Genomic DNA, 17,078 nt, shown 5'->3' with positions numbered 1-17,078 from the left:
AGCCAGGCTGCACAGAAGCATATTTGAAAATTCCTCTAACAAAAAAGGACTAAATAGCCTGATGTCTTTACACATCCACAAACAAGCATTTAGCAGCTCTAACCCTTCAAGGCTGGGTTTTCTGGGTACACCATGGCCAAATTCCCTTCAGCTGACTAGACTTTTCCTTTTATTTTCTGGGCTACTGGCGGACTAAAATCCAGCTGTAAAAAAATTCAGCCAGTGCCTGGAAAGAGAGATTTCAGAAACCCATTCACAGGGTGATGATTGAACATTTCCTTCAGTGGCCTGGAGATGGCTCTTTCTAAGTGTATGCCAACAAAGTCACTTTGAAGGGGCAAACTGTGTTTCCAACATCTTTATAGACCACTCAGTAAAGTGTACATTTTGAATGTACATCTTATGCAGTAAAAATTGCGCATTTGAACAGTACATGTGCATATTTAAATACTCCTGCACGTATACAGATACTAGAGAGTAAATGACTTACCTGTATTTGTTCTCTTCAGTTAACACTGTACATGCAGCCATACTCTTGGGTCACCAGATTCCCAGCAGTAGCATCAAGAGTAATGGTCAGTGCTAGACATTTCTAGTTCTCCCTCCCGTCCCTTGCTGTTTCAGGGTATACAAGATGACAGTTGCAGGGACTATGTAAATGGAGGCACCAGCAGCCATTGTGGAACAGACATCTCGGCTCATCAGAACGTAGGAGCTCAGCCTTGCAAATGTTGAGTTCACACCATTGAGAGGCTGGTTATTGTTGCTGGTATGCCTCTAACAAAGGTTTAATGTGACCTGTACAGTTGCAGTGCTGTTTTCTGCATAAGGAGAAATGCTGTTCTATCAGCACGGTTCTCTGAACTGCCACCGACTGAACTAACAGGCGTAGGTGTCCCGCTAGAGTCCTTGCGTTCCCAAACAATGCTATGACTAAAGAGAGCTACTAGTCTTAATTACTGAATAGTGAGGCCTTCTAAATAAGGGCACGAGGAAAGGGGAACGCTATTCAAGAAGATGACTTAAGGTAGAAATCAAATGCTACCTTCGGAAGAGACGCCAGGAGAGATTTAAAAATACCAACCTCTCTTTACAAACTGACACTAGATCAGGTCACTTAGAGCTTGAAACTCACCCATTTAATAAATATCTCCTACCACTGAGAATAAAGCTTTCCACATTAAGAACAATTACACTAGAATCAAAAATAATAAAGAAGCTGCTTGAAGGCAGTAATCGCCCAAGACATTGTAGACATATACATATTAAAAAGGTATATGATTAAGTGAGCACTTAATATACCAGATAACTAAAAACTAGTTTGCAACGTATTTATTTTCTAGGGTCTTCAGAAAGACAGGACTACAGTTGGAGAACTAGGTAAGGTGACCTGGACCAATAAGTGTAGGTTAACAGCATTAGCACAGTGGGACAAGAGAAGGAATCTAATTCAACTAGTGTTGTAAGAAGCAAGCTTCCTGTCTATAAAACTGGTTGCCTGCCCAGTAGAGGCCTACTAGACAAGGATGACTTGAAACGTTAGCAGAAAGCCAATTTTTTGTCTGTATTTGTTCTCTGAAGAACAGTTTGTTCTCTATATAAACAATGAAAGGGGTTCCAGGGCAGGATGGAAACATTAAGTGCTAGTTCTCGGTAATTAACGTGAGGCTTGGAGAGTAATGGGCTGTGCTACATTCCACCGCCTGGCGTAAAAGAAATAAAATTACTCCAGGCAGTAGGGGGACAGATTATATCCAACTGTATATCTCCTGACCTTTGCATGATCCCGACCCCCACTGGATATTGGAGGGTGTACAATACCTTATTCCACCCCCATCCCCAGGGAAAGAAATCTACATCCACCCCACTGATTTCATCCTGTTCTTGATACGAAGACTGGCATGTTGCTTCTCAGATCTTCTCCTCTCTTGCTCTGACACACATACTCACACTCATGATGGTATCCACCATTCCCTGATCTAGCAACCCAAGAGTCGGGGACGTATGCAACACTGCCAACCGTTAGAGAACAAACACATTACAAACAGCTGAAGATAAAAATGTATTGTGCCATGATAGTCCATTTCTATGCAAAAAATACGTTTACACAATCAATGTCTAAAATTAATTATGCTTGTCGAGACGGCTGTCTGCATGTCAAAAGTTGGTTCCATTATATGAATATGAAATCTGAAAGTTTATCCACTGGAAAGGAAACAACAGCATCCTACGTCACCAGAGTGAGAAGATCTTACTGATGCCCTACTTTGGCCAGCTGGTGAGTAAAATTCTAGATTAGGCTGCAGATGGCACTGCATGAAGAGCCCATTTCTCTTGCTCTCCCTCTCTGATGTGCTGTACTGGAAGGTCTCATTACAGCAGTGCTTTTACACCACCACTCCCTGCTACTGAGATTTGTATCAGGCCCATGGATTTACACTCTTCTCAAATGTAATCGCAGATCCTTCAGAGCTGGCAGTTTAAGGTCAATCTGTTTCTGAAAGAGACAACATACACAAGTGTCAGAATACAGGTCACATGCTTACAAAATCGGCATGTAACGCTGGGGCCTCTTCTGCTGGAAGAGCCTGCTTTGAGCAACAGCTGGTTGCATCGTAAAATGAAGCTACAGAACAGGATCCTGCTGTGAGGAGGAAGGAACAGGGCTGGCGTGAAGGCTAGAAATTGCATGGGGGCAGGAAGGAAGCAGTAGCTACACCCAGGCAGCTGTGGCAGTTGGCAGGATGCCACCTCTTATGGCAGAAGTTTGTTGTAGTTAAGTGAGTCCTTCTCTGGACCACCCTGTTCCAGAGATCTAATAAGATGGAGCATGGCCGCATAGGTGCTGGAACTAGGGGTACTGGGGGTGCTGCAGCACCCTCTGGCTGGAAGTGGTTTCCATTATATAAAGGGTTTACAGTTTGGTTCAATGGCTCTCAGCACCTAAGTTCCCTCTAAGCAGCTGTGTGCCCACACAACTGCTTATTAAGCTCCGAATAGGGGTTCAGGGCTGCAGCGGGGAGAGGTGCTTCTCCCTGCTGGCCCCAGCATGGACCTGCCCCAGGTGTGCCGTGCCAGGGGAGAGGTGCCCCTCCCTCGCCCCGGCCCAGGCCTACCGGAGCTGCGGGGGAGAGGAGCTCCTCCTTCAGCCCAGCCCAGCCCAGTCGGAACTGCCGCAGCCGGGAAGAGGCACCTCTCCCCCAGCCAGAGCTGCTGTGGCGAGAGGGCTGGAGGGTGAGTCCTCTCTCCCCACCACAGCCCCTGGGCAGCCTGCACCCCAAATTCCTCATTCCGGGCCCCATCCCAGAGCCAGCACCCACACACCCCAATCCTCTGCCCCAATCCTGAGCCCCCTGAAGGTCCTAGCCCCACCCCAGAGCCTGCACCCCACTCACCCCCTGCCTCTGAGCCTTTTCCCACACTCCAAACCTCTCAGCCCCACCCTGCCACATGAATTTTGTTATGTGCACCAACGTGAAGGTAATGTGTCTACATTACAGGGAAAAGTCGATCTAAGCTATGCAATTTGAGTTACGTGACCAGCGTAACTCAAGTTGACATAGCTTAGATCTATTTACCGCGGGGTCCACACTACGAGATGTTGATGGGAGACACTCTCCCATCAACTCCCCTGACTCATCTCGATCCGGTGGAGCACAGGAGTCGACGGGAGAGTGAGCTGCGGTTGATTTAGTGGGTCTTCACTAGACCCGCTAAATCAACCGTCGATCCTCCGGTAAGTGTAGACAAGCCCTCATCAGCCTTTCAATCAGCACAAGAGCAGAGTCCCTTTAAAACCCAACCCTCCTCTAGAAATTGTGTTTAAAAAAAACTTTGAAGGGGGGAAGTCACTAAAGACTGGAACTTAATTCTTTAAAGGCCTCTAAACTTAGCACAGTTGTGTGGCAGGCAGGAGCCTGGCTTCAACCTGATCTGCTGGGCCTCTGTGCTTTAGCGAGGTTTAGTTCAGAAAACTGTCCAGCTGCTGAGGATCCTCAAGGAGATGGCTGGGGCTCTGCTGGGTGAGGAGGGAGAGCGCATTCTCACCCACCCGGCAGCACTGTGCTAAAAACAGGCCCCCTCATATTACCTTGTCCAAAGAATCCATGTTGGGCTTAGAAGCAACCCTGTTTCCAGGAGGAGTCCTGGAATGGGTGTTAGGGCAGCTGGCAGCCAATGCCATTTCAGCACAGCTCCACTGGAAACCCCGCCTCTCAGTGCTCTTCCCTCAGACCAGTGTCTGACTTTCACACGGGTGCGTCTCGCAGTGCTCTACGTACTTTGTGCTTACAGCGTTTTCCATGCAGAGACCTTAAGACACTGTACAAAGTGTGTGTGTGGAGGCGGGATGGGACAGGCCCAAGGTCGCACAGCTGGGAAACAAACAGAAGCCAGGCCGCCTGCCTCCCAGTCAGTCGCCCTATGTAAAGCAATCCTCTCCTGGCAGGAGGATGGACTAGATTCTCTGCTTGGTTTTATCCCTGCTTAACTTCTGTGATAGGGTTCTATGTCTCAGCAGCGCTGGTGTCTGAACTCTGGGAGCTAAATAAAAGACAAGCATGACTAGAGGGATACCAAGGGTTGCACCCTTTGCCCCATCACTCCTGACTTTCTTTTCTGAATCAGTTTAACCATAACCATGCCCTGGCTTTTTTCACCCCCTCCAGATCAGCTCTGCCACCAAGTAAATCTGTAACAATAAATCTTGGGCATTAAACCCCACAAGTGTCAACTGCTAGTCAGTCAATGTTCAGTGTCATTCTGACTTTGCTTCTTGGTGCTGGAATGAGCCTATTTACAACAGGTAAGCTACGCGAAGCAGCCAAAACATCAATCAGTTTCTTACCAAGCTGAACTGCAGGTTGCTGGCTAACTGTATCAAAGAGTTCCGAATGGCCTTCTTGGCCACTGGGCTCCCAAGGTTCGCTATTCTCAGATACCTCCGAACTGGCATCGCATGTCCCTTTTTGGCTTCCTGCTTGTTCGCCAGTGCCTGAGTATCGATCTTCGCTTCCCGTGTCAGACACGGTCCGGGTTTCTTCGTCCGCCTTTACAGCAAACCACACCCTAACCTGCTGTGAATTCAGTTCAGTTCTCTCACACAAGCTCTGAAGGTCATCTTCATACAGCATCTTGTGCTTTTTGTAATACTCCTCTAGGATCTCTTTGCTAGCTGGGCTGATCACCGCTAAGCCTGGAGGGAAGATACCCCGCCGGTAGTTCTCATACCATTTCAGCTGGCCATTTTTTAACCCATACCGGCTGTCCCCAAACCAACGAATTATCTCAGCCCGGGGCAGGCCTGTCTGAGCAACTATGGCGTCATATTCTTGATTTGTTGGTCGCTGTGTCTTTACGAACATTTGTTTAAGCAAATGCCGCTGTTGGGCTGTTTTTTTAAAGTTCAGTTTGGTTTTTGCAGGGGTAGGTGGCCTGCTAGAACTGTTGTCCCCTTGATCATTTGCACCTACCTCTGGCAATTCATTTTTGCCATTTGACTCAGTCACTCTAAGCTTCTTCAGATTGATTTTAATAGGACTAACTTTCCGCTCCAGTGAAGTTTGATTGCTGCTTGGGATGTCTAATGAACCATTTTCTCTTGAGACCCTCAGTTCATCTGAGGAGTCTTCCTCTTCTCCACAATTATTGTCAGCATCCTCCTCCTCTTGCTGGACCATTTCTTCTGCTTTTTTATTTTCCTCCATCACCTTTTTTTTCCTCCTCTCTGAAAACCAGCTATCAATTTCTCTCCTGGTCATTTTTGTTTCACTCCTCAAACGGTCCACTTCTTCCTCTGGAGGAAAACGGTTTTGTGCAAAACTGCCTTCCAAAGCCTTGAGTTGCTCTGGTGCTCTCTCTTTGTATTTCGTTGGAGTGAAGTCGGGCGTTTGATGCCAGGACTGTCGCCTTGTTTGGTGATTAGCCACAGGCATCGCTGCTGTCGTAGAGGTTAAGTCAGTCTCTTTTGGTGACACACTGAAGGTAATGTCAGGCATGGAGTCAATAATTATTGTATTATCTCCAGCAAACATGGCTCTACTGCCTTTCATATTCCTGAAATGATATCTCCTATCACTAAACCACTTTCGAACCTCCCTAGTAGTAAGGCCTGTAATTTTGGTCAGACGCTCAACTTCAGCGTGGCCAGGGAACTGATTCCTGCAGAAGCTGTCTTTCAGTGCAGACAGCTGCTCGTGGGACTTCTTATTTTTGTAAATGCTGGGATCCATGAAAGCTTGTGAAGATATGCTTGGGCATGCAGTCAGCAGAGACTGAGCTGTGTTGACCACCTTCACAGCTGATGCGCTGCTCGAACACACATTGTTGTGTTGCGTAATGGGTTGGAGCTTGGGAATAGATGTCACTGCTAACGTGAGAGACGAGCTGCTTCCTTTTAATCCATTTGTCATTATTGGTTGTGTAACGAGTAACCCTCCCGTTCCTTCTGGTTGCCCGACCATGTGACCAGGCAGAGTTGCCTGAATGAGATGCTGGACATTGCTGGCATTTGCAACTAGAGGTGTATTTAAAACTGTGATAGTGGGCTGCGGTACAGACTGAATAACCGTGTTGAACATTTTTTTCCGTGCATCTTCTATCTCCTCTGGGGACCAGCTAATGCCTTGTTTCAACCTCTGGGCAGTAAACCAGATCTTAAGCTGCTCTTCTGGGTACTTGGTCACGACAGTCAAATAGCAAAGCTCAGCTTTTGTAGGATAGGGAAACTTATGAAAGGAATTTTTCAGGAAGCTGTTGGAATCCATGGCTGCATTGTACGTGGGAATGCTGCTCAAAGGAATCATCACTTTAGGAAGGGATTTGGACGTGGGTAGGTCCTGGTGCAGCTGTGGCTGCTGCTGCAATGACACAAGTTGTGCAACGCCTGCCTGCAAAACAGGCACGTTTCCCAATATGGAGCCATTGACTATGTGAGATGATTTTGCTGAGCTGGTCGTTGACTGGCTGGCTGGCAGAGACCCATTCGTGAATGAATGGTCACCATTTTTCATCACCAAGTCATTGCCTGGCTGATTTGATACATTCTCCTTCAGCATGTGAATTTTTTTGGTCTCAGGCTTACCTTTCATTATCTTCATAATGGGAGTTTTGGTGATGATGATTTCAGCTTGACCATCTACCCCCTCCTCACAGAATTCTCCTGGAAGGTCTTGGTTGCTGGTGGCATCAGAGATACTCTGCTCCACTGTCGTATGATTATCCTGCTTAGCCACATTCCAGAGGAAGCTAGTTTCACCATCATGGCACTCGGCATTGTGATGCAAAAGCCCTTTGTGGCTTTGTGCCAGAAAACTGCACTCAACACATACAAACGAGGGGTCTTTGCTGAAGTCTAAGTGCTCAGAATCCATGTGTCCAAAGAAATGATTAACATCTTGAGATCCAAAATCGCAATACTTACACAAGTACTTATCACCATCCATAATATTGCGATGCCCATTATACAATGTTGCATTATTGCTGCTATTGTTAATAACAGCATCACCAGCTTCCGGAGGTTCAGGAGGCAGGTGCTGTTGAGTTCCTTCATGATTATCTTCCACAGCATCTGATTCCATCTCCTGCAGCACCATTGTTTTTACCGGTATCATGCAAGGAGTTGTGGATTTTCGTTTGCTAGCCATCACTGCAACCAATCCAGGTAATTAATGCTTTAAAAAATAAAGCGCTGTTCTTTGCAAGTGTTCTGAACTCTAGATTCCAGCAAATCCATGCTGTCCAAAGGAATATTTTTCAAGTGTTGACAAATGTTTACATTTGCCATTGAACCTGAGGAAGAGAAGAGAGAAGAGTTACTAAGCTTTGCACTAGACAAAACACATACACTTTTACATTCTGATTGTAATTGTTATGGTATTTTAATTGCTTCACAAGATAAATCATTTCAATATTAAACTGAAAAAGTTTGAAAGCTGGCGATAATTAATTTGATTGTTCTGCTTTTTGTCCAAATGATTGTGTAGAAGGGAGAATTAGATATGTGAGCCATGCACAGTCATAATATTGAGATTCCAGGCCACAGATAGGTGACTTGTGCTTTGACATTGGGCTGTGTCTGGCTGCTTATGGTCCAAATCACCCTATTTCTTCATACAGGCTCCTCTCCTGCCTCTGCCCTATCAATTGCTAGCAAGAAGAGGAGCCCATGAAAGCAGGCAGTTGTAAGCAGAGGACTACACTGCACACTAAGTCCAGAGGGGGCCTTTCACATGGAAATGTCAGATGCAATGCTGAGCAGAGGGCAGGGCTACAGTCCGAGTGTTGCACTTTGGCCGTCCTTGCAGTAGTTCACCCAGTTTACACCAAATCTGTTAGTGTCTTGTGCCGCTTTTTTTCTCTAGCATGGTTTTTACAGGGTCTGTTTAGTCTTCAGCTAGAGTTGCAAGGGAAGATGGTTCGTCAAGAGAGCAACTGAAGTGTATACACTTATCTCTTAGATTCCCTCTCCTATGGCACCCATGAATGCTGCACTGTTGTAGCTTTAAAGGTTCAGACAACTATTTAATGGCATTTAGGTGTTCTTGGGGAATTGCAATGCCTCCACGACACATGGCCGTTTTCCTGGGTGCAGGGGATCAAGGAGAAGAGACGTCACCACAGCATTTTTTTTTTATTTTTTTAAATCTTACTGTGTGTTGTCTTTTCTTCACAAGTTATAGTAATTCTAGATCAAGATAATATTCTGCTGAAGGCTAGGGCTGGGCAGGTCTTCAGGAGCAATCTTGTCTCTTACCTGGTGCAGTGTGCAATATGCACACTGGATGCTCCATGCCTGAGCTCACCTGCCAAAGGCAGTAAAATGGTCTACGGTAGCTGGCATCATGAATAAATTGCCAAAACTGATCCAGATCAGAAGGGGGATAGCAAATCTGAAGCAGCCCGTTTCTCCTCTAACCCCTCTTCAATCTATTACCTACAGCACTTCTCTCATCAACACTTACTTGAATTTCAAAACCTTCTACATGGATTATAATATCCATTCTTTTCAAGAGAAAATATAGATTTTTACATACAAGAATAAAATAGTATTTTCCAGATTGCATGGTCACTTGGAAGTATATGACCACTCATAGGCACTTGCTTTTCAAAGTGCTGGTGGGTGCTCGACTCCCGGCTCTGCCCTCACTCTCCCCTTCCCCCAAGGTCCCATCCCTCCCCGCCTCACTTCTTCCTGCTCAGTTCTGCCCCCTCCCCCGAGCACGCTGCGTCCTCACTCCTCCCCGCTCTCTCTCAGCCTCCTGCACACCATGAAACAGTTGATTGTGGTGGATGGGAGGTGCAGAGAAGGAGGTGGAGGCACTGAACCTGCGGGGCCCACTGGCAGGCAGGAGGCGCTGGGGAAATGGGGGGGGAGCTGACAGTGGGTGCTCAGCACTCACCATTTATTCCCCAATGGTGCTCCAGCCCCGGATGACCCACCGAGTCAGCGCCTGACCCATAGTACCTACTACACAGAGACTTTGTGCCAGACTTTACCAAGATTTACAGTAACACAGAGATATTTATAAAAACACTAATTAAAGTGGATCTTGAAAACTGACTTATCATCCTATTAGAAGATCCAGGTAAGTAATTACTGTCAGTTATAAGCAATGTGAACTGGCAATCTACCAGCTTTCTTAGCAGATTTTCTGTGCTGATGTCATGCACAGAAACATGGGTATCAGGTGAATAATTTTCTTAGTGCTTATGCAAAACCTGCTTTTACTTTTCTTTTTCTTTTTTAAATTAATTGTGTCAGATATGGAGGAGGAAAGATCCTAATTTAAAGTTCAGCTGATGAACTAGCATTTAACTTCTGCAAGTTCATCAAAAATAAGTAAATCTCCACACCTTTGGAAAAATAAGCTAGCTATATAACAGCGTCTAGATGTCCAGTCCTATCCTGAGCAACACTCATGCACAATTTAAAACACTCTGATAAGAAACTCTAACTTGTGCGCTGGTTTGAGATTACAAAATAGTCCTGAAATACCGTTAGTGAGCATTGAACTTGGCCCCAGAACTAACCGTGTGCTCTGCAAAAGCTGTAGGAAAAGCTGGAAGTCCAAAAGGCATGATCTTTTTTTTTCTGTAGTGTGAATTCCATATTATCAATACCTGTTTTCGTGAGGTTTCTATCCCACCTTTTGGTGATGCCTTTTCCCTGTGCAAAGGAGCAGCAAGTGATTATTAGCACTAGTGAGCAGGATACTTAGGTAACCAAGTGTTTTGCTATTCAGCAAAGACCTGACTCCAATCGCCATCTACTCCCAATCCTAATTTCTGATGCCTCGTTATTTGACACGTGAGGTTGGGACGACTTTTCTAAGTCAAGTCAATTAGGAATGGCAACAAAAACAGCCATAAAACTATAAAAAGATAATGTTAAAGGTAACTGTGAAAATTAGCCTTCTTATTTCCCAGCTCTGCTCTTTGTCTACCTACTCACTTTGCTGAATCAAGTTTTCATTATTTCTTCCTCCTGTTTGGCTCTGCGGGGCCAACTCAGCTGTGGGAGGCAGATCTGGAGTCTCTTCAAGTTTGTGCATCTTCAGCAGAATTATTAACAGAGTTCTAGTTACGGAATCTCTATTATTGGAGATGATGCAAGAGCCAGAAACATCCTAGGTCGTGTTTGCAGAGTTGGCAGATAAGAGTGATTGAAACATACAAAGAATCAATCTCATTGTGCCATTTTACAGTCACCTTCAAGAGCAGATAATCAGCACTGTTTTGCTAAAACTGAATTGCTTGACCCACCTACAGAGGAATCAATAGCGCTGCTTGATGCTTATAAAGTGTCTGTACGTACTTCAGCATTTTATCCAAGCAAACTTTGCTAGGATCACAGCTGAGGGCACATCTAGACTTTGGGTGTCATAAAAGTCATGTTGTGGTTCAGACAAATATTAACTTAATATAAGATGACAATGTAAATTTAGCTTGAAATTAAGGATGGTAGTATTTAACAGACAAATGTAATCAAGTGTATTGTAAGTCAATTTCCTTAGAGCAATTACATAAAATTCAATAAAGACAAGTGCAAAGCACTACACTTAGGATGGAAAAATAAAATGCACAACTACAAAATGGGGAATAACTGGCTAGGTGGTAGTGCTGCTGAAAAGGATCTGGGGGTTATAGTGGATCATAATTTGAATATGAGTCAACATGTGACACGGTTTCAAAAAGCTAATATTCTGGGTTGTATTAACAGGAAGACATGGGAAGTAATTGTCCCATTCTGTTCAGCACTGATGAGGCTTCAGCTGGAGCACTGTGTCGAGTTCTGGGTGCCACGCTTTAGGAAAAACGTGGATAAAATTGTCCAGGAGAGGGCAATAAAGGGTTCCGAAAACCTGATTTATGAGGAAACATTTTTAAAAACTGGACATGTGTAGTCTTGAGAAAAGAAGACTTAGGGGAGGGGGGACCTGATAAGTCTTAACATATGTTTAAGGGCTGTTGGAAAGAGGATGGTGATCAATCTCTCTCTCATGTCCAGTGAGGATGAGCAAGAAGTAATCAGCTTAACCTGTAGCAAAGATGATTTAGATCAGATATTCAGAAAAACTTGCTAACTCTGAATGTTAAGCTCTGAACAGGCTTCCGAGGACGGTTGTGGAATCCCCATCACTGGAGGTTTTTAAGAACGGGTTAGACAAACCTGTTAGGGATAGTCTCAGTTTACTTGGGCCTGACTCAGCACAAGAGGCTGGACTAGTTGACCTCTGAAGGTCCCTTCCAGCCCTACATTTCTATGATAACCACACTAGACTTAATTCAGATTCTCAGCTGCAACTGAGTTGTGTACTGACTACATCAAAATGTTAAGGAGCATGGTTGTGGTTCCTGTGCATTTTATAGAATCTGCTAATAATCTTGTGTGCATTTCCAGTGTGATAGGTAAATGGGATATCCTACAGATTCTATCATTAAACTAGGCAAGCTTTATTTTTCAACTGTGTTGGTTAACGTAATAGTGAATCAACCACTGTTTAAAAAAAAAAATCAGTACAAAAACAGAACTTACCTTACTACCACTTTGGATGTTTCAGACTGAGTCATGCATTCGAATGGGATCTTTGTTTCACATATACTACCCTGCAGCAGACTGGCCTGTTGATGGAAAGCAGCAATGAAAAGTTAGCTGAATGAAATACCAGCACCAGAGTTATGAGAGTAATGAAACAATGACTTCTACTTCCATAAAGGTAGGCAATTGATGTTTAATATACTCCTATGTAATACATACGTAAGTAAGGGAGCACAAGCCACTGCTTTACCTCCCAAGTACTTAAACACCTTTCCTTTGAACAGTTTTAATTAGTTTTTCTTTAAAACACAATTCTCCAGGGTGAAACTGGCCCAAAACAGTCAAATTCACACCACATCAATTATTCTTGCACCAGAGCTGCTGATACAGTAGAGTAATCATTGCTTGTCTGCATACAGTGTTTGTACCAATTCAGTTACAGTAGAACCTCAGAGTTACGAACACCTCGGGAATGGGGGTTGTTCATAACTCTGAAGTGTTCGTAACTCTGAACAAAACATGATGGGGGTTCTTTCAAAAGTTTACAGCTGAACATTGATTTCATACAGCTTTGGAACTTTACTATGCAGAAGAAAAATGCTGCTTTCCATTTATTTTTTTAATAGTTTATGTTTAACATAGTACTGTACTGTATTTGCAGTTTTTTGGGGGGGTTGTCTCTGCTGCTGCCTGATTGCATAGTTCCAGTTCCAAATGAGGCATGTGGTTGACCAGTCACTTTGTAACTCTAGTGTTCGTAACTCTGAGGTTCTACTGTATATCAATTTCAAAACTGACAGTTAAAAATTGGTACGACCCCTGCAGCATAAAGGTGCTTCTGTTGTTAAAGTTTGCTACCCCTGTATAAGCATTTTTATATTGGTATAACTCTGTCCATGCTAGAGAGTTGCACAGACTTTTCACTGTACTGGTTTCTAAGTGCACATAGTGAAACTGCTATCAACACTGTGTGTAGATTACGAATAGATTAAAATCTACTCAGCAAGTTATTCTTGGTTTTGCTTAATTTTTGGCCAGGCCTTTTAAGCCCCACCTTCCGCTGGCAGTGGTTTACGCCAGCAATGTATCGTCAACTCAGGCAGAGGCAGACTTCACAAAATAAGCTGGTCAGTAGACTGGTATTGTGGCAACTAACTAATGCTCACGTCTGGTTCAGCAGGCTGGTGTGGTAGGAAGACTGCATTTTAAAATGCTCAAACCCTAGGATCTAAACAATAGCAATTATGTAAATATCTGTATTAACTTTAACGATCGTTCGAAAAAAACAATACTGCTGCTTTAAGCATAACCGCTTTCTTCCATTCTCTCTGTCACACAAACAACCCACTACATTGTCGTCTTATTATTTTGCTGGCTTTTTGCATGTTTGTGTCTTTGTTTACAAGGAAAACAATGTCTAAAGACCAATTATAAACTGTGTTTTACAATTTCAGAGCTTACTTTTACATATATTAACAAAAGAAGGTTTCAAAGGTTTCAAACTGTGCACTGGTGGGTCTGAACTTTCCGCTTTTCTCGGCTCAGCTGGATTTAACTGGTTTGCTTTTAAATGTTTCAGTGAATTAATGAGTTAGGCTGTTAATGCAAAACATTCATCCTACATAATGCCAAGGTCCTCAATTAGAAGATTAATTTATGACCTTTTGCAAACCTTGCCCAGAAACGAAAAATTAATGCACACCATAACTAAATGCTGGAGTTATTATCTTACTGCTGGAATCCAGAAGGTGGTAAGACAACCACCCCATTCCCTCCACTAGAGTTACAGACCTCCCAACAGTCCTCGGTTTCACAGGACTGTCCCACTTCAACCCTAAAACCTCTTGTCCCAGTTGAAGGGAACACTTCCCACGATCAAGGTCACTGGTGGGGTGCAGTTTCCCTGGGGCCCCCATTTGAAAGAGCCCTCCAAACTGAGTGGCACTGTGACCTGGTGCAAGGGTTGCACTGTCACTCAGGCTTGGCCCAGCTGCCCCTCCATCTTCATCTACAGAGAGGCAGACGGGACAAACCAGTGTGGGGTTGTGTCCTGCTTTAGACACTTCAAATGTTGGGAACTGTGGAGTTAAGGGTGTGACAATGTTTACTTAAAAAAGATAATACACACAAGTATCATCTTTTTAGAGTACTCTGATTTGGACACAGAAACTTGCTCTGAAATTTGACATAGCTCAGTCTGAGCACAAATGTTCTATTTAAAAAAAAGAAAAAGAAAAAAGAATTAATGGTTTTCCTGATGCTTTATGGGCCTGTCAGCTACTTTCTCAAGGCCAGGCTTACTCTTTCTGTCTTGTTCAAAACCAAACACGATTGGTTCTTTAATAATCATATTAGTTTATTTTTAAACTAAAAATGTGCATGTCCCCGGTTCACATAGTATTATGGATATGTTTTAAAGGAGGAAGGCTATCTTTAAAGCAGGAAGAAGTTTACATTTAAGAAGTGTTTACTGTGCTCCTTCAACAAGCTACAGTATTTTATTCATAGATCCATAAATTACTTTGAAACAGTCCCCAGGTGCGTCTCCCCAATATGTACCCAGATGTCCATCAGTAATCAGCAATATAAAATAGCATGAATAAAGGACTGCTGGGATCAGCCAGCAAACATTCCAACCGCGGTGTGTATCCAGACCTAATAGACAGGTTACCCAGGTGTTACTAAAATGAAATGTTTTATGGAAATACTACCACTTTAAGAAGCAAGTTTATCCAGGCATACCGACATCCGTTAAACACTGGTCTTTGGTCTCACAACACGCTCCGGAGGCACGCAGATAACCTGGCATAATGGCTGTGTGTTGCAGCTAACTATTTCAATCCATCAGATAGAGATTGACCTCGTTTACTGAGGCACTTCATAGGGTGACAGAGGGACCACAGAGCTGGTATCCTACATGCCTACCAGCTGAGCAGGTTCCAGGATCTGTTCTCTACAGTTAGTCATTAACATTTGTTTTGCATTTGCAATCAGCCCATGACAAATCATGTAGGAGGTCACTAGTCAGATTAATTATCCCCCTCACTGCCAGTGTGCACACCATTCAGCTGGTGAAGACTATTGAATTTCCAGACAGATAAGCAATGGAAGGATAAAGTTAGGGCCTGATCTAAACACAACAAGCTGCTCTAGTTTAACTCATCAGTTTTTAAACTCTGTGTAGTGCAGGCCTAAAATAGATACAGAGAAACATCCGAGTTAACACCCAGTGAGGTGAGTGGAGGTATTTCACACGTCAGGGGTGAGTCCCAAGACTTCCTGTTGTCTGTAGCCACAGGTGAGGGCTCTCGGTTACCCACATGGTTCTGCAGTGCAGATGGAGAGCGAATATGTACCCCTCTTGAATTTTTCAGAGCTCAGCTTCCTGCACAGCAAGGATTTTCAAACCCTGAGACTGGAGTGGAAATACCTGCTCCTGCACATTGGGCTGTGAAGCCTGAGTAGCAGGTGACAGAATTCTTCCTTCCCTCCAAAGGCCCAGAGATGAAACCAAGAATCTGGGCTTCAGCAGTGCCCAGGGGAAGACGACTCTGAATGGGATCACACTTGGAAGGTTATCTTTACAACCACAAGCACTAGATGTATTGCTATTTTAGAGCTGAAAGTTCTGCAGAAACTGGTAGGCAATACCCCATGCACTGAGGTACGTTTCAACTCAGCACAGACCCTGGACGTTCTGTGTCAAGCCTTGTTTGGAATTCTGGATTATCTTTATCTAGGGCAGGGGTGGGCAAACTTTTTGGCCCGAGGGCCACATCGGGCTTGCAAAACTGTATGGAGGGCCGAGCAGGGAAGGCTGTGCCTCTCCAAACAGCCTGGCCCCCACCCACTTCCCTTCCCCTGACTACCCCCTTCAGAACACCCAAACCATCCAACTCCCCCTGTTCCTTGTCTCCTGACTGCCCCCTCCCGGAACCCCCCACCCCTAACCGCCCCCCCGGGACTCCACCCCCATCCAACTCTCCCTGTCCCCTGACTACCACAACCCTTATCCACACACCCACCACCTGACAGGCCCCCCGGGACCCTCTGTCCCTTATCCAACCTCCCCCCTGCTCTCCACCCCCTTACCAGCCAGAGCCAACCACACCACCGTGCTGCCCGACAGGAGCTTGCAGCCTTGCCGTCCAAGAGCGCTGGTGGTGTGGCAAGCTGAGGCTGCAGGGGAGCGGCCAGGGGCTAACCTCCCCAGCCAGGAAGCTTAAGGCAGGCAGGATGGGCCTGTGGCCCGGATGTGGGGGACTGTGCATCTTTGGCATCCACTATTAAGAGGGAAGTAAAGGGATGTGGGGAAGAACCACGTCAAGGCTGACGTTGTTCTGCAACCCAGAATCTATACCCTGAAAACAGAGTCCTGTAACATAAAAAGGTCAGAGAACATTTAATTCAAGATCTGTTTAACCCTCTGAGGGACAGCTAATTACATGAATGTCTGATCAGCAACTTTCCTCTGACAAAGCACGCCTACTTCATTGTGCTGACATCACATCAATTTAAAATCAGGATACCTGCAAAATAAATCATCCCCCCCAAGCTAAACCATCAGGGCAACAACAGCTTGTTTGTATCTTCTTATCTTGCATTATAAACGCACCCTAGGTTCTCTGCAGTTTCAAGCAACATCACACAAGTCAACATTTGTGCTATGGAATGAACAAACAATTTTTCTTCATGCTCAGTGTTCAGGGCGCTTTGTAGTTTAAGCCCAGCTTTGAAAATGCATGTCCAGTTTACAGGCAGTGGGAAATGGTTGACTGAATCATTGTATTCATTCTCTGTTAGTTGGCAGAATAGAGTAGAATAGAGCTATCTCATTTGGACAGGTTGAACAAAGCCATTCATTTACATTTTGGTCATTTAAGCGCAACCATATTTGGTCACGTAAAACAAGTGTTTAGGAGGAATCCTCTCTGTTACTTTGCAATCATTTTTGTTTACCCCATTTCAAGCTGCTTTATTCTTACGCCGCCATCAGTTTATGAACTGCAGTGTGTGACTGTGATCAGGTCCCTCCAAAAAC

General features: G+C 44.6%; 1 protein-coding gene across 1 annotated transcript; it reads right to left on the bottom strand.

The window, feature by feature from the left end:
• Window positions 1-2,049: 2,049 nt before the first annotated feature.
• Window positions 2,050-12,118, bottom strand: ZHX3 (zinc fingers and homeoboxes 3). Its single transcript, XM_030533414.1, has 3 exons — window positions 12,035-12,118; window positions 4,847-7,788; window positions 2,050-2,497 (listed from the first exon to the last, which is right to left on the bottom strand). Exons 2-3 carry the CDS (start codon window positions 7,641-7,643, stop codon window positions 2,487-2,489), a joined length of 2,808 nt encoding a protein of 935 aa, XP_030389274.1. The 5' UTR covers window positions 7,644-7,788; window positions 12,035-12,118; the 3' UTR covers window positions 2,050-2,486.
• Between the last annotated feature and the right edge of the window lie 4,960 nt (window positions 12,119-17,078).

This window comes from Gopherus evgoodei, chromosome 14 (assembly GCF_007399415.2).
Source record: "Gopherus evgoodei ecotype Sinaloan lineage chromosome 14, rGopEvg1_v1.p, whole genome shotgun sequence".
Taxonomy (NCBI): Eukaryota; Metazoa; Chordata; order Testudines; family Testudinidae; genus Gopherus; species Gopherus evgoodei.
Note: the sequence above shows the minus strand (reverse complement) of the source record. Positions and strands in the feature narration are given on the sequence as shown.

Excerpts from the sequence above, each read along its gene's own strand:
- ZHX3 (XM_030533414.1), bottom strand. The coding sequence starts at position 7,643 with ATGGCTAGCAAACGAAAATCCACAACTCCTTGCATGATACCGGTAAAA.